The sequence below is a fragment of the Leuresthes tenuis genome, unplaced genomic scaffold (genome assembly GCF_036924035.1).
Source record: "Leuresthes tenuis unplaced genomic scaffold, fLeuTen1.0.hap1 SCAF_1, whole genome shotgun sequence".
NCBI classification, from domain to species: domain Eukaryota; kingdom Metazoa; phylum Chordata; class Actinopteri; order Atheriniformes; family Atherinopsidae; genus Leuresthes; species Leuresthes tenuis.
In genome coordinates this window covers 39380122-39394959 of record NW_027325355.1, presented here as the reverse complement: position 1 = coordinate 39394959, position 14838 = coordinate 39380122, and the positions used below count along the sequence as shown (strand labels likewise).

Sequence of the window (14838 nt, the reverse complement as noted above, 5' to 3'; positions counted from 1 at the left end):
TGTCAGAAAAGTTTGCTTATTATGTTTATGTTTATGCATTTAGCAGACGCTTTTATCCAAAGCGACTTACAAGTAGGCATGTAGGGTAAGGGGGTCTTGCCTAAGGACCCTTACTGGAGGTAGTACCTTTCAGGGGATTTGAACTCAGGTCTCCCACATGGAAGGTGGCAATCATACCACTACACTATCAAGTCCTAATTATCATTATATAAAAGTCACAGCCAGAGAGGCCATTTCATATCAAAACTTCTCAAGGAGAAGTTTGGAGACAAAGAGAACTGTGTTTTAAGAAGGAATGTTGTCTCCCCACGGATCGTTATCTTTATAGCTCCCCAAATAAGGAGATGACTCCAAACTCAGGAGATATACCAGACCTGGGCACATAGAGGATTGTATGTATGTGTGTGTGTGTCACCTAATAAAAGAGCAAGGGAGGCCACCACTCGTTGGAGAACTCTTATGAATCTGCAGAGAGAAGGTTTGTGTGTTGTTCTCCCCTTGCAAGTAAAATACTGAGGCCTCTGAGGGATTTCTTGCTTTCATGCCGTTGTCTGTGAGTTAATTTTCTAACAGAGTATCGTCACATCTCTAGTAACTATCTGAGAAAGCAATACTCAGCAATACTGAGGTTAACCTCAGCAAGGGCTGGTAAGAGGGCAAAACCTTTGAAATTACCGTGAAGTATTCCCAGCATTTCATTTACACCTTTCTGTCATCTTAAGTTTAATATCCACAATAGCTAATAAAATCTGTTAACTTTTTGCTTTTTATCACAGGTACGGTTGTTTGTGTTGGTACGATGTTTAAATCTAGACAATAGTTTGGGAGCACCAAAATGAACCGTCCCAACACAAGTCTGATGTCTGGAACCATTTTGGATTTAAAACAACAAAGGACAAAGAGCCGAATAAAACCAAAGTGGTTTGCAAAATCTGCAAAGTGGAGGTCAGTTATTGTAGAAATACTACAAACCTCAGAAACCACCAGGTGTCACACTACGCTAATGTTAGCTTCCGACAACAAGCCGTCCGGGGCAAAACAAAAGAAACTGAGGGAATCACTAACATTACGAGCCAGCTATCTCCAGCAACAGCCTCTTCTTTCACAAGATGTGCGCAGGAATGAAAAAGATCTGTGCACCTTAATAGACGAGGGCGTAATGATTGCCCAAGATTTGGTGCAGGTCTTGAAACCAATGAAAGAAGCTACACTGGCAATGCCGGAGGACAAGCAACCAACTCTGTCCGTTATGTGAGATGAGCCTCTCACTGCAGCTGCTCCTCTGTCCTGCCAGGATGCTGTGGACAGGATGTTTATTGTTCTCCAACAGAATATAATTTCTTCCTCACCTGTTGCTCCACCACAGCATTTAGAGGGTCTAGCCATCTGCCTACCACAGAACTGGCCTTTTTCACCAGTTTGTCCAGGCGCCGACAGTTTTTGTCTGGAAAGCAACTCCCCAGCAGACAACAGCATAGAACAGTGCACTTTCAATGATGGTGTGATAAAACATGCACATGGTGTCACTGCAGACACTGAAGGACCTGAGCTGTCTCAGGAAGAAGAGACGGCTCAGGCCCCTCTTGTCCTTTCTCCCTTTGGCCTTGCAGCCCACACGTGACAGTTCAGTGTGTGTGCACAATTAGATTACAAACGCACCAACATTCATATGTTCATGTTAGAGTCTTATCCATACCGCCTTGAACTTTTAAGACTCTTGGAACCCCAAACTTTAAATTACATAGATGCTTAAAATCATTCAGTTAAATCAACCTATTAAATAGATTTCATACATAGCATAGATATTTCAAATAGTTTCTCACCTGTAGTGGCGTGTCAGGAAAAACACTGTCGTCTGTCACAAGTACTGGCTGTTCAACGTGTGGTAACGTGGTACTTGCTGCTGTATCACTTGATGGTAAGGTAGATGTGGCTATGGGAGCATTTGCCAGGGCCTTTCTGGTAGGAATTGTAGCTTTGTCCGTGGTTTTGTCAACTGGAACCCACTCTCCATAGGCACCCAATCCCTCTCCCTCCTCGACAGGGCAACAAATGACAACATGTCTTATACATTACATGTTTAAAGACATGTTTTTTAAAACACCATTTTAAGTATATACTAATAGCCTTTGATAATAAAAATATATTTGATAACAAAAATATAACAGAAGTTGTATTATGCCTCAATGAGAAGTCTATTTTCAGTGTATGTGCACAGAAATGGAAATATAATATAATGTAAATATCATGTCTTGCATAGAGGCCTGACAGTATTAACTGTCATATGTTTGATATTTTTTCCCTGTCAGTACAGTAGCTGGTAGCTCACCAACTCATCAGTCCCACAGTGCAGGGCTGACTCTCTTGGTCGAGAATTGGTGTACCACAACACGTCCAATACAACAGAATGCCATCTACTTGAAATAGAAGTTGTTTTTTAGCACCTCAGGAAAAAACTATCTGCCGTATTTTGCGCACTATAAGGCTCACCTGATTATAAAGTGCACCCTCTGTACTTAACCCATACATAAGGAGCACCTGATTATAAGGCGTAGTATTACCTAATGTTCTCTGATGGTTTATCGCTGCCAGCACACGTAGTGCATGTGTTACGTCCCTGTGTCAGCGGGAAATGGACTGACGGTCAAGGACAACATCATAACAAGGATAAACTGCACATTGGTCTGCATCACCCATCTCAGACTGAAGAACAGGCTCTCACTGGGACATGGGCAAAAGCATTAATGATGACGCGATTCAATCGCTAAATATGAGCTCGATACAATCTTTGCCACATTCAGAGTGAATGGCTGGGATCCGCCTGACCCTGGATTCACACCGAAGTGGCCAGCTGCCATTCTTTCCCAATGTACGAGAGCGAAGAGACGCGGCAAAAGTGAACGTGGCGGGGAGCGGGTGAGCGGCGCGAAGGGAGAGCTGAGTGATGCGGAGGGGGCTTAATGCCCCGATGAATGCTCGGCGCTCCCCGCGGTAAATTCAAAATGGTGGTATCCACGACAGATTTTGGAATTATATGGCGCACAGCCGTTTTTTTGTGAAAATTTAAGGCTTTTAGGTGCGCCTTCTGATGTGGAAAATACGGTAGCTATCTAGATAGCATTAGCTTGGCGTCCAGCTTCCAACAGTGAGAAACCTTACAGTCTAAACACACGGAGCTGTGACTGCAAAACAGTGCTGTCCCCACTTTTCTTCAGTTTGTTGACTGCACCACCAGAGACAGTCAATCACTGGACATTCTGTTTGTAAATGTTAAAGATGCATATAGAGCCACAGCCCTACATCCACTTTGCCACTCTGATCATAACCTTGTCTTTTTAACACCTCAGTATGTTCCTGCACTTAAAAGGAAGCCAGTGAGTCACACCAAAGACTGGGATGTGCTCTGCATGTCAGACGAGGGGAAGACAACAATTCAATCAGGGACTGCGTCACTGATTTGATCAATTTGTGTGAGGATGCCACCATCCCAATCAAGACAATATGCTGTTTCTCCAATAACAAACCCTGGATCACCAGCAACCTGAGGCTCCTTCTCAATAAAAAAAAAAAGGGTCTTCAGGTCTGTTGGCAAGGATGAGTTGAGAGAAAATAAAGCAGATCACAAGAAAGAGGGGGGTAGCTGGGACAAAGCCAACAAACTGAGTCTGTTCTTCAAGAGGTTCAGCACTGGACCCCCTCCTGGGCAATCCAACACTCAACCAGTCTCAACACTTCCTCAGTCAAAAAAAATCATCCCACACTTATATCATCTCTCACTAAGCTCTCTGAATCACAACCCCTCAATAGCAACCTCCACAACAGTGGACATGGCCCCTCACATGACTGTGATGACAGGCCAGTTGAAGAGACAGCTGGAGAGACTCCTCCAAGGCATTGGTGGGCTAAAACAATGCAGGCCCTGATTGCATTAGCCTCAGGGTCCTATGCTGCCCAGCTGTCTGGCATCAAACAACACATCTTCAACCTAAGTTTGTTGAAGGAAAGGGTACTGGGGCTTTGTTTAGTTCCAGTACCAAAGAAAGCCACTCTATCCGGCCTCAACAACTTCAGACCAGCTGTCCTTATGTCACATGTGATGAATGTTCTGGCCCACCTTGGACCACAGGTGAGACCTCTGGAACCTCTTCAGTTTCCCTACCAGCCTCATGTGGGTATGGATGATGCAGTCATCTATCTGCTGCAGAATGCTCACTCTCATCTGGATAGTAGAGGTGGCATTGTATTTCTTCATTTCTCATGTGCCTTCAATACCATCTAACCCATTCCGTTGAGGAAAAGCTGCTCAGGATGGGTGTCAATACATCTACTGTCTCCTGGGTTGCTAACTATCTGTCAGACAGGTCTCAGCTTGTTCAGCTACGGAGCATCCTGTCTGATGTGGTGGTACAGGGGACCACAGGGGACTGCCTTGTCCCCATTCCTGTTTACTCACTGTACACCTCAGATTTTCACCACAATTCTGAGTCATGCCACCAGCAGAAGTTCACTGATGACTATGGTGGTGGGGTGTATCAGGGATGGACAGGAGTCAGAGTACAGGTAACTGGTGGACAACTTTGGACTGAGTGGGTCCTGCAGAAATCATCTGGTCCTAAATGTCACCAAGACCAAGGAACTGCTGATCGACTTCAGGATGAACAGATCTTCGACCAAGACCATCAACATTGTGGGTGAGGATATTGAAGCTGTTGAGCACTAGTTAGGTGGGCACTTGAACAACAGACTGGACCGGATGACTGACAGGAAATGCTGTATATAAGATGGGGATAAGCAGATTTTATTTCCTGAGGAAGTTCAGACCTTTTAATGTGTGCACCAAAATGCTGGAGATCTGTGGTAGCGAGTGCCATCTACTGTGCCGTGGTCTGCTGAGGGAGCAGCATCAGTGCCAGAGATGCCAAAAGGTTAAAATAACTGATCTATAAGGCTGGCAGAACCATGGGACAGAAGTTGGAGATGTTTGAGTCAGTGAGGGACAGGAGGTCACTGACCAAACTGCTCTTCACAATGGAAATTCCATCACATCCACTCAATTAAACACTTCAGAGACAGCAGAACTCATTCTCCAACAGACTGATTCAGTTCCAGTCCCAATGAACGCTTCAGGAAAATATTCCTCCTGTTCATCATCTCACTGTGGAACAGCTCACCTGTGCAATCAGTAAGCTACCAGCTTTGAAGAAGACTCTTCTCCCTTAGTTCATATCTGCAACATCACTGCCTAGCACATCATAAAATGCAGTAACTGAAATCCAAGACAGATGGATATTCTATTATTATTTTCTTTTCAATATTTTTCTTCATTAAACAACCTACAGTCTATGACCTTTTGTTGTTCATCAACCTCGGGTATAAATTACCTAATGAATATTCTAATACTGGAGCAAATCTTTAAAGCAGAGTTACAACATCCAAACTTTCTATAGATCTAGTCATACCTTTTTACGATGTTGCGATCCTGAAGAAACAGGAAACTCCTTGGCCATGCCTGCATCACTCGATACTGAAGGACGAATAGTTGTGTTCTGAACAGACAAAGAGATTAGTGTGTTATCATTTTTGTATTCCTTTAATGAGCTACTTAAGTATGAAAAGCATATATATTGCTTTAGCATATAGGTTTAGAGTTATTCAACACTGTTTTCTAAGTATTTATGCAGATTTATAGGACAAGAAAACACCACATTTGGTAACATGAAAAAGACTTGTGGGTGTGTGGATGTTACGTTAATGTTGAAGTTGATCATTTTTTGCTCTCGAATGGCTGGTCCTCCAAAGGGTTTGTCATCTTCCTCGTCATCTGAAATATGAGGCACTGCCACGGGGAGCTCTCCTGTACTGTCCACAATCATCTTGCATTTCTACAAAAACACATAGCATGGAAATGTTGTGGAGGTGCATAAAGCCTCAATCGCACCCCAATTTTTTTTTTTATTCTGTGAAATTTTGAGTGCTGAAATGAATTTTGATTTGTGGTCACAATTGTTTACAAACTCTAAGAAAGAGGAACATGAAAGAATCTTAATGTAAAAAAAAAAAGCTAACAATCAATTAAACATTTAGTTCCATGAGAGCTCCTGGTTCAAACCCCGGCTAGGACCTTTCTGTGTGGAGTTTGTGTTGATACACCAAACAGCTTCTCAGTTTTTCCTCCCAAGGCAGTTTTCATAATCATTCACACCTTGGATCCTGTGACCAAAACTCGTCCTTTCAGAGAGGTAGACAATTCAGAGGTGATAGGTCAGGGGGCTCAGTGACACATACAACTGTAACGACCCTCTCTGCTGATAAGCTGATATTCCCCACCATCTTGTTCAGAACTGAAGAAGCCTTTCGGATGAGAGGTGAAACATTTTCAAGATCCACAAAGAAGTCCAGTTGCCCTTATTCAAGCTCTTAGGAATACAAATGTTCCATTCCTAGTTTTTAATCATAACACATCTTCACAGATTTTATTAAGCCACTCATTATTCTTTTTTTTCCAATTACTATGGTTAATTCGATAGTACTCAACCTCTACTCTCTAATATGCAACTTGAATGCTCTGTATTCTTACATCAGTAAACTCCTTAATGCTGATGCTGTTGGCGTGCTTTTCTATTTTCTTCTTCACTTCCTCCAAAGCAGCAATGTTGGACTGGGCAAGGAGAGGAGGTGGCTTGTTATTGATGGAGGGCAGTGGAAGCAGTGACGTAAGAGTGCCCATGTTAGACAAGGCTGCTGTCACAGTGGCTATAAGGGAGACAGAGATACAGCAAAAATGACCGAAGATGGTGTAGACATTTAAAACAATAAAATAACAAAACTGAAATTATATAATGATAGAAGAAATGTCAAAACTAAATACTATTCACATTGCTCTCAGTAGCCACTGTTTGCCTTTAAGATGGCGTGCACACTAGTAACAAAATTTTGTCAAACTTATATTGATTGACAAGTCTCAAACACAACTGAATAAATAAGCTATATTGAATATTGCATTCCAGAGGACTGCCCAAGGATAAGAGGCGCAGGGACTAAATGGATAATGAATAACATCTAAAAGTAGATTTAACAGTTCGTCACCGAGTTAAGAAGTAACACATTCTACATCAACTCTTCATAGTGGAACCCAACATTTGATGAGTAGGTGACTGGTAAAAAGCTTAGAAATGGAGGTGTGTTATAAAAAAGGTTAAATACAACATGTGATTCATTGAACAAATAAGAGTCAAATAAATTCACCATATATAGAACCTAATTTACCATGATTTTTTACTGCATTAGCTTAGTTACAGCATTTCTGAAATAATGAAATACAATTGTCTTATCATGAGGCTGATAATCTAAAGGAGATAGAAATGTAGAAAATCAAGCAAACATACCAGTAACAATACAAAAATATAGAGGCAAGAGAAATCATACCAGCAGTCATACTGGCCACTGCAGCATTCATGGCAATACTTGGCAGAGCAAGGTGATGTACTGTGGATCTCAGGCTGGCAGGGATGGGCATACCAGCTTTGACACACATTGCAGCAGCATTGGCCTTGGCAATTTCCAACAACTGGTCCTTATCTGAGCACACACAAAGATGTAACACAAATCTTCTGTAATTTATTGAAACAACTTAACCTATAAGGGTCACGGATGGTCACTGACACATTACATCGTCTTTCTCACCAAATCTGCCTTGTTTTAGGTCTGTTCCACTGTCAGGTCTGAATGATGCCTTTGGTCTAAATGCAATAAAGTGGCAAACTCACTAGACCTTAACTTCTTAAGATGTGCTCACTTCAGTCTATGAGTAATCATTTGGTGGAGGCATGTTTTCAACACAAAAATAACCAAGTTGAATGTCATGAAACTTGGTGTACATTACATTTTAGTCTGATCTATATTACTTTCTTTAAAATAGAATGTAGATTACTAGCAGTTACAGCTTGTAGAACAATTTAGTCTTAGTCCTTCCTCCCCTTTGCCAAGTAATGTTTCCTGTACCTAGGTAGTGGAATATCAGCACTCAATATCAATTAGCTTTTCTGCTCAACATCAAGATGAACAGAAATATGTTGTACTGACTGTATAAGCTGTTTTTTGGAAATCATTCCCCAAGTTACTGACTACAAATCAATAAACTCCAAAACTACAAGAAAGTGTCAAAATTGTGTAAATACCAACAACGGAGCACGACATATTACACTGTGTCATTGTTTATCAACCTCATTATTAGTTACTAGTTTGTAACCACCTTAAGCTGCAATAACTTGAAATATTTATTATCCGTCTCTCACATCATAGACCACTTTTCTTTACAACATTGCCTTAGGTTTGTAGACATCTATGCATAGCTGTTTTAAGTCCCACTTGAGCATTTAAATCAGGTTGTCATCTGGACTTGGAAGTGGTCATTGTAAGACCTTGATTCTTTTGATTCACAGACATTCTGCTGTAGATTTTGTGCTGTGCTTAAGAACATTGTTCAGTTGCATGACCCAATTTCAGAAAAAGTTTTATCTATTCGGGAGACAGCCTCATGTTTGACTCTAAAATATTTTACTATGCAAAGGAGCTCATGATTGAAAAATTGACTCCAGCCATGCTTCTGTGGCAGCAAGACAAACCCAGTAATGCTAATTTATATAAATATTTTTCTAAACCAGAAGCGTTCTCGTGCAACCCTTTCAAACAAGCCATACTTACTGAGATTTTTTAAAAATGCACTCAAAGTCTCGTGGACTTTAGTATTTAATATGCCACAGAGTCCAAGATCCACCTGTTTTTTGTGTGCGTGCCCATGAGGGGAACTTGCTGGGGTGTCCTTTCCTAGTAAGATTTTCAATGAAATCAAATCAAATCATATCAAGTTAAATTAAATTAAATTAAAAGAAAAGATACTTCATCTATCTCAAATGGAAATTATAATGTTCCAGGGCTTCAATTATCTTAAGCTGTTTGTGTATTAATGCTGCTGGCATGAATGAGCTTTATTCTGTGTTGCAATGGAACTTAAGAAGCTTCTCACTGAACATACTCATCTTTATCAACATTATGTTATGCAGAGCCTTGGCAGCATTGCTCATTCTGTCCATGAGCTTGTGTTCATACTAAGCATGCATACTCAGATCGAGGGGCCCTGGAACAGTCCCCATCACAGAGCCAGCCTTCTTAAACAGTTTGTTCAGCTTCTTTGAGTCACTGGTTCTAATCCTGCTGCTCAAACAAATGTCTGTTAAGCAGATTGTACTCTCTCTACACTATAGAGGAGATGCAACATCTTGGTGCAGACAATGAAGAGTCAAAGCTTCCTTCAGAAGAACATTCTCCTGTGTCCCTTTGTGTACACAGCCTCAGTGTTGTGTTTTCAATCTACTGATTGATTTAACTGATTTTTTTCGGTTGCTATGCGCTGGTCTTATTTTTAGTTTTTATCTAAACTTTTTTTGTGATATTGAGTCATCTGTTTGCCCTGTGATGGACTGGCGACCTGTCCAGGGTGTACCCCGCCTTTCGCCCGATGACTGCTGGGATAGGCTCCAGCCCCCCCGCGACCCGACCGACGGATTGACGGTATAGAAAATGGATGGATGGATGGAGTCATCTGCTTTTTACTTACATTTAGTTTTTTGTTTAGTTTTTTCTGACAATGTGCACTGCTACCAGTACTAGAGCAGTGTACACAAGAGAAGAACTGTTGGTACTGTCAAAAATTGGACGCGGAATTAAACTGATCGATTCTGATCGAGCTAAAAAAGCTGTACCGTGGATGCAGAGCTGAAGAAAAACAAAAGGCAAAGAGGGACAACAGGAGGTGGAGGTACAAGCCTTTTCTGCCCTCTGTCATTATGGGAAACGCTAACTCGCTACCAAACAAGTGTGATAAGCTAGAGGCACTTTTGCGGAACCAACGACTGTATAAGGAGAGCAGTTTGATCTGTCTGTCTGAGTCCTGGGTGAACGACAACACACCAGACTCATGTGTGGACATACCCGGCTTCACCGGAGTACGAGCGGTAAGCGGAAAGACGGGGGTATTATTCAGATTTTTAATCAGAGATGGGTTAACCCCCACAATGTGACCGTTAAGGAGAGGATATGTTGTCCAAACATTGAACTGCTGTCAACTGGTTTCTGTGCGTTCTACGCACCCAGAGAGTTCCCATATACAGCCGTCATCTTTGTTTACATTCCAGCGAGGGCAGCACCGACTACGGCGTGTGACGTCATCCATGACGCCGTTGCTAGGATACAGACCCAGCATCCTGAGGCATTCATTGCAATCACAGGGGATTTCAACCACATCTCTTTATCCTCCTGCCTGACTGGCTTTGTACAGTATGTGGACTGTCCAACACATGGAGAAAAGACATTCGATCTGTTTTATGCTCATGTGAACAAGGCTTACAGGGAAGTGTCTCTTCCACCACTGGGTAGATCTGATCACAGCATCACAGGAAGTGGTCACCAGAGGCGCGTGATGCACTGAGAGACTGCTGTGATGTCTCAGACTGGTCTGTACTGCTGGAGGAAGAAGAAATGGACACTGACATGAACAGGAGGGTCAGCACCATCACTGACTACATTAACTTCTGTAGGGACACTGTGATTCCGGTAAGGACTGTAAGCTGCTATCCTAATAATAAACCATGGATCACCAGTGACATCAAAGACCTCCTGAACCAGAAAAAGATGGCGTTCCAGAATGGGGATGGAGAAAGGTGGAGGAATGTACAACGGGAGCTTAAAAATTCACTACATCGAGCTAAGGTGGAGTACAAGAAAAATGTAACTGGATACTGACTGAAAAACTCTGTGGAAGGTGATGATGGCAGAGCAAATCCTTTAAACCAATATTTCAACAGGTTTGATAGTGTGTCTTTTTCCACCTCTGCTGCTGCTCCCTCCACCCCCACCACTGCAGCTGCTTCCTCCATACTGCTTCAACTGCCCAGCTGTACTTCCACCTCAATGGCAACTCGCATCGCCAAGCCTCCTCCTCCTGACTGCACCTCCACCTCTGCAGCAACTCTCACCAAAAGGCTTCTTCTGTCCAGCTGTACCTCCACCTCTTCAGCGGCTTTCACCACCAGGCATCCTGAGCCCACCTGCACATCCACCTCTGCAGCAGTTTCCACCACCAGGCATCCTGAACCCAGCCACACCTCCACCTCAGCAGCAGCTTCCAGCACCAGGCATCCTGAGCACAGCTGCACCTTCACATCAGTGGCTGCTCCCACCGCCTGGCCTCCTCAGTTCAGCTGCACCTCCACCTCTGCAGCAACTCCCACCACTTACCCTCCTCTGTCCAGCTGCACCCCCATCCCCATCTCTAAAATTAATAGCAACATCACTCCTGTCGTCATCCCTCCGCTACAACCTCTTTGTCTAACTATAGAGGAGCTCGGAGCTGAGCTCAGGAGACTTCAGTCAGGGAGGGCTGCAGACCCAGACAGAGTCTGTCCAAGGCTTCTGAGGGACTGTGCTGGTCAACTTGCAGTCCCTCTTCATAGACTCTTCAATATGAGCCTTCAGATGGAAAAAGTCCCAGTGCTGTGACTTAACTTATTGTCTCATACAGATTGTACTCTCTCTCTGTACTGCCCAAATTAGGGCAACCGGTGGAGCTGAATGACTACAGACTGGTGGCTTTGACATCTCATATCATGAAGACATGAGATTGCAGGTTGCTGAGGATCTTTACCCCCCTCCAGTTTGCCTACCAGAAACACATTGGAGTGGAAGACGCGATTCTGTACATGCTGCATCAGGCATATGCTTATCTGGATGTGCCTGGTTCATATGTGAGAATCATGTTCTTTGACTTCTCCAGTGCCTTCAACACCATACAGCCTCCCATACTGATAGATAAGCTTCTAGGTATGGGTGTGGCCCCCACCCTGACACCGTAAATTATAGACTATTTGACTGCCAGACCACAGTATATCAGGATGGGGAGATGTGTTTCTGGAACACAAGAATGCAGTACTGGGGCTCCGCAGAGTACCGTTTTGGCTCCTTTTCTTCACAGTGATGTGTACAGGGTGAAAAAAAACGCTGGGAGAGGACGCTGGCGCTGCATGTTCGCCGCTTCTCCAGCTGAGCTAATCAACATCGAGTTATAAATAAGCATTGCGCTTTAAAATTGGCAATCTTTTTAAAGTAACCTTTTTACTACCTGTGCCACAGACCAGTCAACTTTTTTTAGATAGTTAACATGATACTAACGTTATGAAGTCTCGGCTGCCTACCAACCTGTTGCTTGAAGACACCCTAAATCTGTATGATCGCCACTGCCACTATGGCCGGAGAACCTCCGTTTTGAGTCTTGTGCTGGACAGCCTGGATCCTGCTCCTCCCTGCCATTGTGAAGTGCCCTTGGGAAAGCCCAATGCCATCCATTGCTCTCACCACCACATAGCTGGAAGTCCACGTAGCATCCTTGCTATCAGCTACGTGGCTAAAAACAATTCTTGCTATTGCCGTTACATGCAATGTTGAGTTACTCCGCCAACCAGTTGATAAATCTCAACCATTTCTTAATTCCACCATGCACAATGGTGATTAAAGAACTTGGACTTCTCCGCCGTCCACGTTATATCCACAGACGTTCAAGAAGAAAGTTCTTCTACTCCGGGACAAGTCCCACCATACCGACTCTCTGGTCACCCACACGAGTTGTCACCTCTCACTCATGTCATCAGCAATGTCTCCTACAGGACAAAGAGTTTGGGCGTCTCCATGGCAACGTCTCTCCAAGGGCTGGATGGAAAACGTGGAGTGGATTTCAGTCTGCTACGGCCATTGAAAAGTTCTGTCCCTGCTCTCAGCAGCAAAATTGAGCTGTTTAATGCCCAGTCAACCGTAAACAAATCCTGCCTCATTCACGACCACATACTGGATAAACGATACCTTTTCCTCCTTAAATGATATGGGTACCTCCAGAAAGCCCGCAGTACAGGTAGTGGTGGCGGCCTGGCAGTCATCCATCACTGCGATCTGGAGCTATCTTCGCAGCCATTACCCAAACTCTCTTCGTTTGAATGCCTTGCAGTCTAAGCCCCCGTCCACCGTGCTGTTCCTCCTGATTTACCGACCACCAAAACCAAACTCATCCTTCATCCCTGAGATGTCAAACCTCCTCGAAACTCTCTGCACATCAACTGCAGATGTTATCATACTACGTAATATGAACACTCACATTGACTCTACCTCCAACCGTTTTGCCGCTGAATTTCTTCAATTACTTGACTGTTTCAATTTCAAGCAACTTGTTGATGCCCCCACACACACCAGAGGGCACACCATGGACCTAGTAATCACAAACTCTGCATCTCTCACCAACCTGCAGTTTTATGACCTAGGTGTTTCTGACCACAAGGTTGTTTCTGTGGAGTTGCTATCCTCACTCAACCTCTCCAAGCCCAAAAGCAATATCTGTTTTAGAAACCTCAAAAGGATAAACCCAGAACACTTGACAGCAGACTTTCAGCACCTTTTCACACACTTCTCATCACCCGACGAAGCAGTGGAATATTACAACAGCCACCTCAATAGCCTCTTGGACCACCATGACCCTGCTAAATCCACAGCAGTCACTTTCTGCCGCTCAGCGCCCTGGTTTACAGATAGGCTTCAAAGGATGAAGACAGCAGGGCGGGTCCTTGATCGGCGCTACAAAACCTCTGGCCTCATTGTTCATAAACAAATCTCCCGGGAGCATCAACAACAATATTCCAAATCCCTAAATGAGGCAAGGTCACAGTTTTACTCCAATGCAATCAGAAACAGCCCAGGAAATTCCAAACAGCTTTTCTCCACCATCAACCATCTTCTCAAACCACAACCCCCTCCACTTACTGGCACTACAGCAGAACAGTGCAATCTTTTTATGGACTTTTTCACCTCCAAGATTGCCCTCATTCGCGCTTCTCTTTCTGATCCCCTCACCCAAACCGTTCCCCTAACGTCTGCATTCCCCCAACCCCTGAGCTCCTTTCCCCTGGACTCTTCAGAAGAGGTACAAAATATCATCAAGAAGATGAAACCCACCACCTGCACCCTGCATCCCCTCCCAACCTCCCTGGTAAAAACCCATATCACTGTCCTAAGTCCCCTGATCACCTCTGTTATTAACCATTCTCTCCAAACTGGCCACATCCCCTCTATTTTGAAGACAGTCATTATCAGACCACTTCTCAAAAAACACACCCTTGACCCAGCGATCCTACATCCTACATCTCCAATCTCCCCTTCATATCTAAAATACTTGAGAAAGCAGTGGCTAGCCATCTTCAGAACCATCTAAAACTCAATAACATCTATGAAAAATTCCAGTCTGGTTTCCACCCCGCCCACAGCACAGAGACTGCTCTTGTAAAAGTTACAAATGACCTCCTGAGGTCATCAGACTCCGACTCCCCCTCCCTACTCAATCTGCTGCATTTGACACTGTCGACCATGCCATCTTATTAAACCGGCTCCATGCCACCACTGGACTCACTGACACTGCCCTCAGCTGGTTCCATTCATATCTCACAAACCGGACAGAATACATCACCATGGGCAACTCCACTTCAAACCCCCACACAGTCACCTGCGATGTTCCCCAGGGGTCAGTTCTTGGTCCCATCCTCTTCATCCTCTACCTCACTCCCCTTGGTCAGGTCATCAGCCATCATGGTCTTTCATTTCACTTTCATCTTGGCGTACAAAAATGGACCCCCAACTCACCTTTAATTCCCATATCAACCATCTCTGCAAGACCTCCTTTTATCACCTCCGAAACATCTCCAAACTCCGTCCCATTCTCTCCCTCTCAGATGCTGAAAAGCTCGCCCA

General features: G+C 43.9%; 1 protein-coding gene across 3 annotated transcripts in view; it reads right to left on the bottom strand.

Moving 5' to 3' along the window:
- Positions 1 to 14838, bottom strand: part of LOC140290082 (uncharacterized) — a 91533-nt gene that overhangs the window by 44894 nt on the left and 31801 nt on the right. For 2 of the 3 annotated variants that reach the window (XM_072379319.1, XM_072379322.1), the window contains exons 9-13: positions 7426 to 7578; positions 6578 to 6753; positions 5748 to 5882; positions 5460 to 5546; positions 1824 to 2036 (exon numbers count right to left, since the gene is read on the bottom strand). In XM_072379319.1, the coding sequence (XP_072235420.1) occupies positions 1824 to 2036; positions 5460 to 5546; positions 5748 to 5882; positions 6578 to 6753; positions 7426 to 7578 (764 nt within the window). The remainder of the gene's footprint in view (positions 1 to 1823; positions 2037 to 5459; positions 5547 to 5747; positions 5883 to 6577; positions 6754 to 7425; positions 7579 to 14838) is intronic. The other variant, XM_072379320.1, reaches the window with a different exon arrangement.